Raw genomic sequence first — 12,448 nt, forward strand, 5'->3', positions numbered from 1 at the left:
GTAGGAGTGTGAATGCCTTGATTTTCCAGAGCAGGTAAAACTTGCTTTGGTGGAACTGTACACTGAAGGGTTAGTGATGTACCCCAAATTACAGCAGAAATAATCACTATGAAGATACAGCAGATCTGATCATTTTATGAGTTTTAAAAATTATTGATACACGGTATGAATAAGAATATTTGATAATTTGTTAACAGATGTTAAATGGCAAAATGAAATAAAATATAGAGTAAAATACTAGGGAATACTTTTTGTAATAATAGGTATTGGAAGTCAATCAAAGATATAAAATCATGTATGACTTTAATGGTTATATTGGGCCATTTTAAGGGGATAAACATGGATTGTAACATATAGTTTCCTAAACAAAGAAAGGAAAAGTATTTTCTGACTTCTATCATTTACATATGCTAGTGTATTGCAAAGTTCTATGGAGAAATTGGAAACTTTTCTGTAAAGGCTGCATTTACCTGTTTCATTAGAAATCTCATTGTCTGCACAAGGAGTGCATTTGTAGCAGCAGACAGCATTGCCCTCCAGGATTACTTTCCTGAATCCGTGGCCACAACTCTCACTGCACACAGACCAGGGGACCTGAGAAGGATGAGAATAATGTTATCTAATGCCTAGTGTATTATGAAAAATCTAATAATTATAGTTTTGTATGGTATGCAATGTATTCCTATGTATTCTTATAAATACAGAGGATTATTTAGGAAGGTTATACCCTTGAGAAGGCAAATGTGTTTAATGATTGATCTGAGAATTATCAAAGTCTTAGAAAATTTTAGACCTTAGTGAGTTAGGGACAAGTTTGAGAAAGTTAGGTGATTGGAGGTATGATATACAAGGCTATGGGACCTCTCTAGACTGCTACAGTCTCTGTACTTTTTGACTACTATGTTGATCACCTTTACTTCCACCATAAATGTGAATCTTGACTGTCAGTTTGACAAAATATAAGATGATCATGGAAACAAATATAAGTGTATTTTTCAGAAGGAACTGAAAGATAAATTTAGATAATTTGAAAAGGGCCACCTAAATTTTTACTGTCACTACTCATTTGCTTATCTCTAAACAAAAGTAGAACAAAACTGCTCTATTCATTGCTGTCTGCACTCAACATCATGCATGTAAAAATCATGCATTTTGAAATTTAATGTGCTGCATCCTCAAACTCTTAATTTATTTGAGTTATATACTTATTTGTTGGAGGCAAACACCTCATTAGCTTATACGTGTGCATTCCATACAGTTCTTATTTTCTAGTGGCCTGCAGAGTAAAGAACAACTGATCATGGACCGAAACTTCCAAGCATGGAAAGACAATGGACACATGAGTATGCACAGAGACTTAAGAGATTCTAACACAGCTACTATATGGAATTTAGAATGAAAACTCTTCCATGTACTTTAAAGTATTTCAATATTTATTTCCCTATTGGTGTCCCTATTTGGAAAGTTATTGAAATTTTAGGAGATGCAGATTTGCTGGAGGAATTATACACCGGGGGGTGAGAATTCTAATCATTTTCTTAGATCCAATTTTCTTATTTTATTAACTCTTAATATGTGTGGACAAAAACACTATCTTTCTGGTTCCTGTGCCTGTCTCCATGACGATGCTATGCTGTTATACTTCTATCTATGGTGGAATCTCATAGTTCTGGAACTATAAGCAACAATATTCTCTGTTTTCCAAACAATAAAAATAACTTTTATATTTTTCATTGTACTTATTTCAAATGAGATATTTTCTCTAGAACATTGAATCATGAGTCATTTTGGAGACAGAAATTTGCTCTTCCCAGGATTCCCTAATTTGTGAAGAGTGGATTAAATCTAATCTTCATACAAGTGAACATCAGAGGAATATATAACACTCAATACTTCTATTGATCTATATAAAGAAATATGAAAAGCCAATATTAGTACTAGTTTTATTTTATGTTATATTAATAACAGAAAGTTGATGGGCCTTGAGTCAGAAAACAAACACTATTGTACTGGAAAGCAGAATTTTATTACTAACATAAACTCAAAGCATTGAGATAAGACATAACATACCTCTGAAAATTCTTCTGGCCATTGTATGATCTGCTCAGTTAAAGACAACTCTTGGCCCTGGGGAGCATTTATAGAAAATGATCCTACTTTTACCTTTCTTCCAAGACCCTTTGGTAAATTCCAAATGTTAAGAATGTCATATTGGGCATTTACTTTCTGTCTCCAATCTAAACTCATTTTGTCTCTCACCTCAATGTCCTTCAGGAAAGAATTAAGCTGAAAAAGATTCATGAATTTATATTACACTGTGTCCAACTGTCAGAACAGAACCTTTGTTTTGGGATGTGTGCTATTGTTCTTAATTTCTGCTGCAAATGTCAACATTAATTAAGCTTCCTATAGTGCTCAAATGAAAAGCCAAGTTTGAGGGATGCCATTTTCCATTTAAAAGGTCATTCAGCTCTAATAAAAACTTTGAATCAGGCTCAGATAATAAATCAATGACCTTTAACTCCTGTAAATGTTAATTATTTGAAACCTACCCAAACCCCTTTGTTTCCAGAGTGTCTTCAAAGGACTAATACCTAAAATGAGGGTTTTGATGTCTAAATTGTAAATAAAAGGCATCATTAAGGTAAAAAAACTGTCATTATTTTAGTTAAATATCCACTTTTATAGCAAAAACATTGATTTTTTTTGCAACAATTACAATGAGAATATTTTACAGCTAGCTATTAATGACATGAACTTGGTGATAACTAAGCACATTTCCTCCTGGTATCTTGCATCCTATCTCTCAACAATACACACAGGAAACTCTCATGATCTCTAAGTAAGCTCAGAAACATAAAAATCCCTGTGATTATGGATAATATTACCCAGATTTTACAATATCAAAGTACATGTCACTGCAAATCTCAACAACAAACATGTGAATCTCTCCTGACCTCTTGGTAACTTTAGAAACACCAAATTTTTTGTAATTGTGGACAACCTAAACTAAATTTTACAGTACTAAAGTAAATGTCACAGAAAATTTCATATATTAGAGTGCTGACAATACAATATAGTAGAAAGGATAGTACCTGCCAGGGAAACAACACAATTTCTTCCCCATTTTCATACGGTTGCATTTGTACTTGCTGAAGTCTCATCTCATGGAGACTGTGAGCCACAGCATACACAGCATTGTATATGCTTGTACTCTCATCACTCATGGACACATCAAATATGTGACGAGGCAATACATCCAAAGAAGCATTGAATTGACAGTTGTTCAAAAGCTGACAACCAATATCAGAAAATGAACACTTGAAGAACAAATGCCACAACTTAGGAAGATAAATATCTTCTGGGTATTTGTAGGGATTAACTGTTTGAATAAAATTTGTAAATTCAAATCGTTCTGTATAATGGTGTGTAAAGATGAGGCTCCCATGGAATGAGTCTAACAGGAAATAATCAGCATAGTTAGTAACATGAGGCTCAATGTTCATGACCCAGACTTTCCCTGTCAATAACCTTTGCCCAATATTTCTCATTAGACCTTCCAGAGAATCAATGTCACCATAAATAATTATGACATTTGTGTCATCCATATTTTTCCAGAATTTGTTATAATGTGAAGTCCAGGTGGCAGGGATCATTTTAACAAAAGCTATGCAGATTCCTTTTCTCTCCATCTCATTTCTGAAATCGGATAGAATTTTATTTCCTTTGTGATCATCTGGGAGTATGAGACCAACCCAGGACCACCTAAAATGAACTACCAAAGAGACAATGCCAAATGAAAGAGATGAGGATTCAGGTGACATCTGGTAGAGAGAAGAATACTGATTTCAGTCACTCAAAATAGGATCATAAGGGCCAAAGGAAAGCTGAAACAAATTGAGAAAGAAGAGGAACAATATTAATATCAAACAAAATTTCACTCCCTATCCAAAAGATGAGAACAGGAAAAATTTCCCCGTTTTTAAAAGAAATTTTCACTTCCATCATTTTACAGAAATTCCTGGTCAAGCTGTTAGTTTCTCATACCTACTTGGTTTAATTTACTTCACAATATGTTCTTCTGCAATCAAGAGAAATGTGGATTTATCTCCATGTGTTTGAGTACTTGCTTTGATATTTGAATAATTAAAATATCCCTCTTTTAATTTAAAAGATGCCTATAATATCAACATTGAATTCCCAATTTCCAGGTGCTAAGCTACACATTTTCTCACCTGTGGAAATTTAAAGAGTTGAAATAATGTCCCAATTTGGGCAGATATAGTCCATGATGTTCCTGTGAGTGCAGCAGTTAAATACCTTTTTTCACAGTTGTAATTAGGTAACATATATTTCTCTCTATGAGCTGTGAGCCAAATACAAGCATTCATAAGTATGTCCTTCTCAGTGAATCTGACATTGTAGAAATCATATCCAAGAGATATATTGGGTAAAAGACTGGGGTTCCCATTGATCTCCTCAATGGCAAATATCAGTGCCAGAATATACTGGTAGTTTTTAAAATTATACCTGTGTAAATGGCATAAAAATACACAAAAGGAATATTACCTTTACCACACATGCCTGAATATTTGCACAGCAAATTTTATAGTTCATCTTCTTTCTATGAAATATGTAATTTAATATTTTCACAGTTAATATGTGGAACTAGATTGGATAAATATATCAAAATTAGGCAAGATCATTTAGCATTACCATTTTTAAATTACATTTTCTCAAAGCATACTTTATTCATCTTTTGTAGAGAAGTCAAATAAAAACTGTCTACAAATCAAGAGTCATTTTCATTCATAATAGTAGATCTGCTGGTACAAGTTGGTTTTCTGAGCTCTCCACTTATATATACAAATATATGTACATGTAATTATCCATCTAATCAATTTTCAGAAGCAATATCTTATTTAAATAATGTTCTAAGGTTAAATAATTCTGTTCATGTCCTCAGTTACTATTTTGCTGAGATTGATTTTTGATTATGGCAGCATGGATTTGCTAGTGTATTACATATTGGTATTGAACTTGCAAGGAAACGTCATATACCACCATGCTATTACATTTTTCATCTCTGTGTATATTTATGATATTTGTGCTTTTCAGTTTGTTCATGTGTGTCTCTTTGAAGGTACAGTTGTATTGAGGTCATTAAGTATGAAGGTAAGACAAGACAACCTACAGAGTTAGTTACTCCAAGTATTTACCCGAGTTATAAAGAGTCTCTGTATTTTATTGATTTCTGAATTTCATTCATTTATTAATCAATTGCTTGCTTGGTGGTTTGAACAATACCAAGCCTATGACTTTACTCGGCATTGCTCTGTATATCAGGCTAATCTTGAACTCATTAATACCCACATTCATTACTCTGCTTAGTACTGAGAATAATGGTTTGAATCTCCATATCTGGCTTCTGACTTTCTTTATTTTCTTAGTGCATATGTCCAGTTCTCTACACAGAAAAATTTCTAGAGATTCTCTTGTTTCAGTCTCCAACCCTTCATATGATCACTAGACTTTAGACAGGCACTAATATTCTTTTGGGAGGTATGAACTCTAATCTCCACGCTTGCACTTGGAGTGTTCTACCATCTGAGCCATCTTGCATCTATATAATGATAACTTATGTGAAAAAATGTCTTTGACTCTTAATGGCCTCAAATGCACTCTGATAGGGGAGCATGATTTCGTTTCACTATCAAAATAGATTCATTACGGAAAAAGCTTCATTAAAACTATGTGGGGCAGTGGACCTTAAGAGGTGGCCTGTTCCTCAGCTGAGCTCAAGGCTTCAAAGCCTTGGAGATGTTTTAAGGGATGGTAGGAGTTTCATCTGCTCCCAGGTACCAGGCCCCTGCTGTGTAGCTTCTGTCCCCCACAGTTTTGTAGCATCAGTCATATAATAGCAACTCCTCAAGCTCTTCCGCGTGTAGATGAGGCATCCCTGGCATCTTAGATCATGACAATAGGGAAAGAGACTTGATTGTGGTCACAGTCATGCAAGCTTAAGAGAAAGATCTCTGTGCTAATGAGAACCTAGAGGCCCAGCAAAACTGAAGCAACAGCATATGCTGGTGAGGATGTGGAGGAAGGGAACATTCTTCCACAGCTGGTGGGATTTCAAAGTGGTACAACCACCCTGAAAATCAATCTGGTGGTTCCACAGAAAATTGAAAATAGTTATATCTAAAGACACAGCTATAACACTCCTGGGCATATACCCAAAAGATGCACCATAATATCATAAGGACACATGCTTTACTATGTTCATAACATCTTTATTTGTAATAGCTAGAAAATGGAAGCAACCAGATATCCCTCAGCAAAAGAATGATAACAAAAAAACTGTGGGTTGTTTACATGATGAAATACTACTCAGCTATTAAAAGCAAGAGCATCATGAATTTTGCAAGCAAGTGGATGGAACTAGAAAATATCATCTTGAGTGAAGTAATCCAGTCTCATAAAGATATGCATGGTATGTACTGACAAGTGGATATTAGCCTAAAGTACAGAAAGCCCATGATACAATCCACAGACCCTGAGAACTTAAATAGGTAATAATGCCCAAGTAAAGATGCTTCAATCCCACTTAGGAGGGCGAACAAAATAATCATGGGAGACAGAGTGAGGGATGGACCTGGGTGATTGATGGGAGGAGGGAAGGGAGATATGATCAGGTAAGCATGGAAATAAGAGAGAAGCCCAGAGGGCCAAGAGAATGAATGAAAATGTGCACTTGCAGGTGTTCAGAGCTTTTGGGAACCACTATTAATGATTCTATGTTGTGCTTACAAACAGGAGCCTAGCATGGCTGTCCTCTGAGAGGCTCAAACAGCATCTGACTGAGATAGATGTAGATACAGTGAATTGCTTGTATGAGGACAGGGACCCTTATGGAAAATTTAGGAGAAGGACTGAAGGAACTGAAGCAGATGGCAACCTCGTAGGAATACCAACATGGTCAACTAACATGGACCGCTAGGGGTACCCAGAGACTAAGCCACCAACTGAAGAACATACATGGGCTAATCCAAGTCCCCTGAAATGTATGTACTAGAGAACTGCCTTATGTGGCCTCAGTGGGAAAGAATGTGCCTAATCCTGTAGAGACTTGAAGCCCCAGGGAGGGAGAATCCAGGGGGTAGGGTACTCTCTCAGAGGCAAATGTCTTGTTGCATGGAGGGAAGAACTGTGTGAAGCGGTCATTTCTACTCAAAGCTGAACAGTATTCCAATTTGATAATTCCTTAAGAAGAGTCAAGTTGTCTTCAATAATGTGATCTATGGTAGGCAAATCATATTCTGGGTTGATATCAACTCAATAATACTTGAGACACACAAAGTGTGCTTGAAAAAGGAGAAAAGTATTAAATTTAAAATTGGGTGGGGAGAAAGATGAGGTCAGAGAGGTGGATTTAGGACTAAAATGGAACTTTGAAGAATATGAAAAATACATTGATTTGCTTATAAATATAAATATATTATGTTTAAGATTTTCAAAGAAACAATGTGATTTGGGTAAGGAGAACTGGCTCAGCAATTAATAGTATTCTTTTCCCACAAGAAATCTATTAGGTAACTCTCATCCATCCAAAATTCCTAATCTTGAAGTCCTAAAACCAATTCTGGACTATTTGGCTGCCAGCATTATTGAGATTTCAGCTGTTCGAACATGCCAAGAAATAGATTTAGTAAAATTAAATGTAATATTCTGAACTCTTAGAAAAAGTAACTTTAATTAATGAGAATTTATAAAGAATGTATAAGAATTTATAGAGAATATATATTCTTTATATAAATATATATAAAGGATGATAATGACTGCAGAATGCATAGACAAATCACTTGAAAATATTCAAAATAAGAAAAATTCTTTGAATCCATTTTTGCAGCATAAAATTTTCACCAAATACTTAGAAAATTTTGAATTTAATTGCAATATAACAAGGTGAAATATTGCATAATTCTATTTTGTATATATTTAAGCTTAGAATAAATTTTACAAATAATCAGTCTACAAAGATCTGACTTGTTACTGAATATGAATATTTTAGTTGCATATACACATCATCTCTATAAGGTAAATGATGAAAAAGTTCTTACAGTGTGGACAAAATAGACTCATCAGTACTTATCTCAAGGAGATCTTGCCAAACACTCTTACCCATAAAGGTTAGTGTATATCATATAAGAGGCTTGTGCTTGTGTTTCTGGGTTTGCTGGAATATACCTCTGCAGACTATGTATTCCTCATAAAACACACTGTGGAAAATAGGATCTAGTAAAGAAGACCTGAGTTTCAATGAGAAGCACAAACTGGACTTGAATGAAAGCAAGTGGCTAAAATAGGGGAGACACCAAAGATGGATATTACTAGCCGATATAAATTAAATGAATGCCATGGAAGAAGTACTCAAATCTAGTTTATCTCTGTTCATTGAAAAACCACATAATTGAAATTCAAAAAAAAAGGGGGAGATGAATTATAAGGCCAATTTAGAATCATAATATAGTTAGGATTGGAGCCATACTCACTGCAAATATGTGTAAGGCAAGACATTGTAGAACTAGTGCAGGATGGCATTATCTACATGGCAAATGCTCTAAAAAATTTGCAAAGGAATATTTCATAGGTTTTCTATTGTGGCATAAATGTAATCCACATTCGTTTAACTGTACATAATTTTGTTTTAAATATTTCTTCATTTGTAAATAATAACCATTTATTTTTTCAGAGACTGAACACTGGTAATTTCTAGTCAAAGGGAACTTTCATGTACTTTGAACAATAAATATAAAATGTTAAATATGTATAAAAACACATCACATTGTAAAATAATTTAAAGTGACCTATGAGCCTAAATGTGTATTACTATGGTGAATTGCTCATAACGGTGCAGAAACTTAGAGAAATAATAAAGTCTAGTTAAATCTAAATTTTCAAGGAGTATATTCTTGTGATACATTGATTTTTATCAAGCAATGCACATAAGAAATTATTATATAGTTGCCGAAATCCACCTTGAGGTATAAGTTTAAACCTATATTTTGTTTGATGTGAAAGAAGATAATTCATCCTCCAAAACATCAAAGGAAGATTTCAATTCGATTTTGAAATATACTAGATAGATCAATAAAACGATTGAACATATTGGCCAACAAAATATCTTAGCCAGTACAGGATTCTGCTGCTGTCTCAGAAGGCCTGAGTTTGATCTCAGCATAATTTTTTCACATGAAAATGTGACCGGCATAAAAAGTATATGCACATGCAAATAATGAATGTAATAACAAGTGTGCAAATACTGTACCATGAATATGTTAATGGTAAAAGCCACTATTCTCTCAAAATCATTACATGTTATTCAGGAACACTCAACAAAACAAATTCTCACTTGACACCTATTATATTATGATAGACTAAAGAAAAGAATTATATATAAAATGCAAACATAAAAACTACAAAAAAAAAGCATTTAACCTCATAGACCTAATATGGAATATGAATGTAAGAGAACAAAACTATTCCTCCCATGAAATGCAAAGAAAATTCCAAAATGGTAAATAAAGGATCAAGAGAGAAAGATAAAAAAAGTTCTCAGCTTTGTACAATATATGGCATTCTGTGTCAATGCTGTACTAAAATTTATACCTGTTGAATGAGTTTTATAAGACAATTCTGTTAATTGTTTTTAATAAAAGCCATTGTATTTCTTTCACAAATTTTGTTTGTTTTTTCTGAATTTATGACACCTTACACATTTTGATAGGAAACAATTAATAATAGATTAACTGGACACTAAATGCTCACATAAATGAAAATGCAATCTTTCAGCAAAGGGCTTAATGTTGCCCAATATAGAGTCAAGCACATGCCAATGGACAGTGGTGCATGAATTGCTGATATAAAATAAGGGCAGAAGAAAAGTGGACTCATTCAGAGCATTCATTATAATGCAGTAGAAAAGGTCCCACTCAACATCCATACTTGCCACATCTGTTATGCATATGAGAAAGCTATAATATTATTTGAGACAAAAATTGATGCTTAAAAAGTTAGATCTACCATAAAGCAGTTTATCGAAATAACAAATTGCAGAGAGCCATAATTGCTAAATTACAAATTTTCAAAATAAATCTGTCAAGGTAACAAAATATTCAATTTGCTTTCATATCCTGACATTTTTCTTCTCTTCTATCTTTGATTTAATGACTTAATAACTCACCAAGATTTGATAAAATGTATGGTACTGTCAAACACCTGTATTTCATTTGGTCATTTTCAATTTGTTGGCACTCAACACATTTCTTATTATGTTCACAGAGATTTACAAGTGTTATTTCTCTATTTAGGGTCTTACTTCCTGGATCAGTACAAATAAAAGAATGCCTTATTAAGATAGGGATGTCTAATAAGGATAAGCACTTCTTATTTCCTTCATGCACTAATATTTCTCTAATTCAATCAGACTTATCTGAAACTATTCATTAATCTGGAATATATTACATGGAATATATTATACAAGCTAAGAAATATCCCAAAGACAATACTCTCATAGTAACTATGTTTTGGTGAACTTATCCATAAAAATGAGAATAAATAATGGAAACTAATAGAAGGTACATGTAAACACAATAAAAGTGAAAAGAAAAATTAAATTAGCAAAAAACATAACTGAACTTGAGAAAATTAAATATCCATGGAGAACAGAAGTGTTTACAACTTCTAATTTTGACTCTTTAAGTCTAGAATCAACTGCATATAATAAAAGACAACCTCTTCACTCAGTTACTATAATAACAACGACAACTTGTTGCATTCAAGGACATCATCTAATATCAGAAGCACAAATCAGGAGTTCAGAAATGCTATGAACCACAACGTCAGGGGATTAAATCATATTTCAATAACAATGAAAACTATTCAGACATTGTAAAATAACACAAATGTCAAATTAGTGGTTACAGTCATCAATCAAATGAGGAAACTAAAATGTATAAAGTTAGAGTTACTAATTCATTTCATATTTGAGAGAAGAAAAAAAGCCAAAAAGAAAATTAAATTGAGGAAAACATTTTAGAATCTCTAATAGAAAAATTGTCACAATAAAACCCCCAAAGATTAAGTAAGTTTAATATGTATGCCCACTAAATTATGATAATTCTAAACTCAAAACATGAATTAGTGTACTTACTGTATATAATTGTCCACATAATAGTATGGTAGATATGAATGTGGAATTTTGTTCATGGTGTAGTAAGTATGAATAGGGAAAAATGCACCAATAACCACATCACCTTTATGGTAAAAATCTTCAGTGATTATGTAATAGCATTTACTGATATTAAAGCTGATAACGACACAGAAAAAAATACGAATCTGCAAGAGCAACTGGATAAAAATCCAAAAGAACATCTTATTATTACATGGGTTTCCTTGATGCAGATCAAACAGTATCCAGTATATATATCTAAATCTATATATCTATATCTGTATCTATATCTATATCTATATCTATATGTTCATGTCATAGTTTTGTGACCATGTAAGTTTAAACTTCATTGACGAATGAGGCTGTCACACTAATAGTTCCAAGGTTTTCTTGTTGCTTCCTAGATGGCATTTAGTATTTTGAAACTTTTTTTTTTTTTTTTCGCTCACCTCTGCAGCTGAGGTCCCGTATTCAAGTAAAAAACAACCTGGAAAACATATTTGTTCATATTCTTCCCTAGCCAAAGGGATTATGATTTCAGACAGTAATACAAGTAGCAAGAGATCAGGGGTGATCATCACCTCTTGGGATGATTTGGCTAAAAATATGAAGCAAGAAAATTTTCATGAAAACAACTTTGGGTGTTTCCCACAGGTTACATCAGAGGAGGCCAACTAAGTGAAAACAAAAGGGTAGAAAACAAACCCTTGTAGGTATAACCACTCAAAATTAGTATATTGTCTTGTGTAGGTCCCATTTGGGGTTTAATAGTAAAGACACAGAACAACTTGTATAATGTAAGGCTGTTGGCATTTTTAATGGGGCACTCTCTCAGCTAGCCTGTAGACCTGACTCCTTTGCCCCCTTGTGCCTACCATGTGGCTCTCCTTGCTCTACCTCTGGGCCCTATTCCTGTTCTCTTATCACTCTATGTCATTTTTTTTCAGCATTGTTGCACTTAGTCCATCCTTTGGCTTACCCTGCCAAAGATATAGCTATCAGTACGTTATTTATCAAAAACCATACTCTTTTATTCATACAAAAACTTGTGGTGGAGATTCCTCAGCTTATAGTAAACACATCAGCAGCTGGACTATATTGCCTTTTGGCAAGATTGAGGGTTATGTGGCCTTCTCCATGGAAGCTTGCTTTTTAACATAATAATCTCAGATAATCATTTTGTGGAGGTAAAGAAATGACACATATTTACATGGAGAA

General features: G+C 33.6%; 1 protein-coding gene across 1 annotated transcript in view; it reads right to left on the reverse strand.

Moving 5' to 3' along the window:
• Positions 1-11,433, reverse strand: part of LOC116077380 (vomeronasal type-2 receptor 116-like) — an 18,624-nt gene extending 7,191 nt beyond the window's left edge. The window contains 5 exon segments of the mRNA XM_031351885.1: positions 471-594; positions 2,071-2,286; positions 3,096-3,887; positions 4,236-4,530; positions 11,213-11,433. Coding sequence (XP_031207745.1) covers positions 471-594; positions 2,071-2,286; positions 3,096-3,887; positions 4,236-4,530; positions 11,213-11,433 — 1,648 coding nt within the window.
• Between the last annotated feature and the right edge of the window lie 1,015 nt (positions 11,434-12,448).

The sequence above is a fragment of the Mastomys coucha genome, unplaced genomic scaffold (assembly GCF_008632895.1).
Source record: "Mastomys coucha isolate ucsf_1 unplaced genomic scaffold, UCSF_Mcou_1 pScaffold5, whole genome shotgun sequence".
NCBI lineage: Eukaryota > Metazoa > Chordata > Mammalia > Rodentia > Muridae > Mastomys > Mastomys coucha.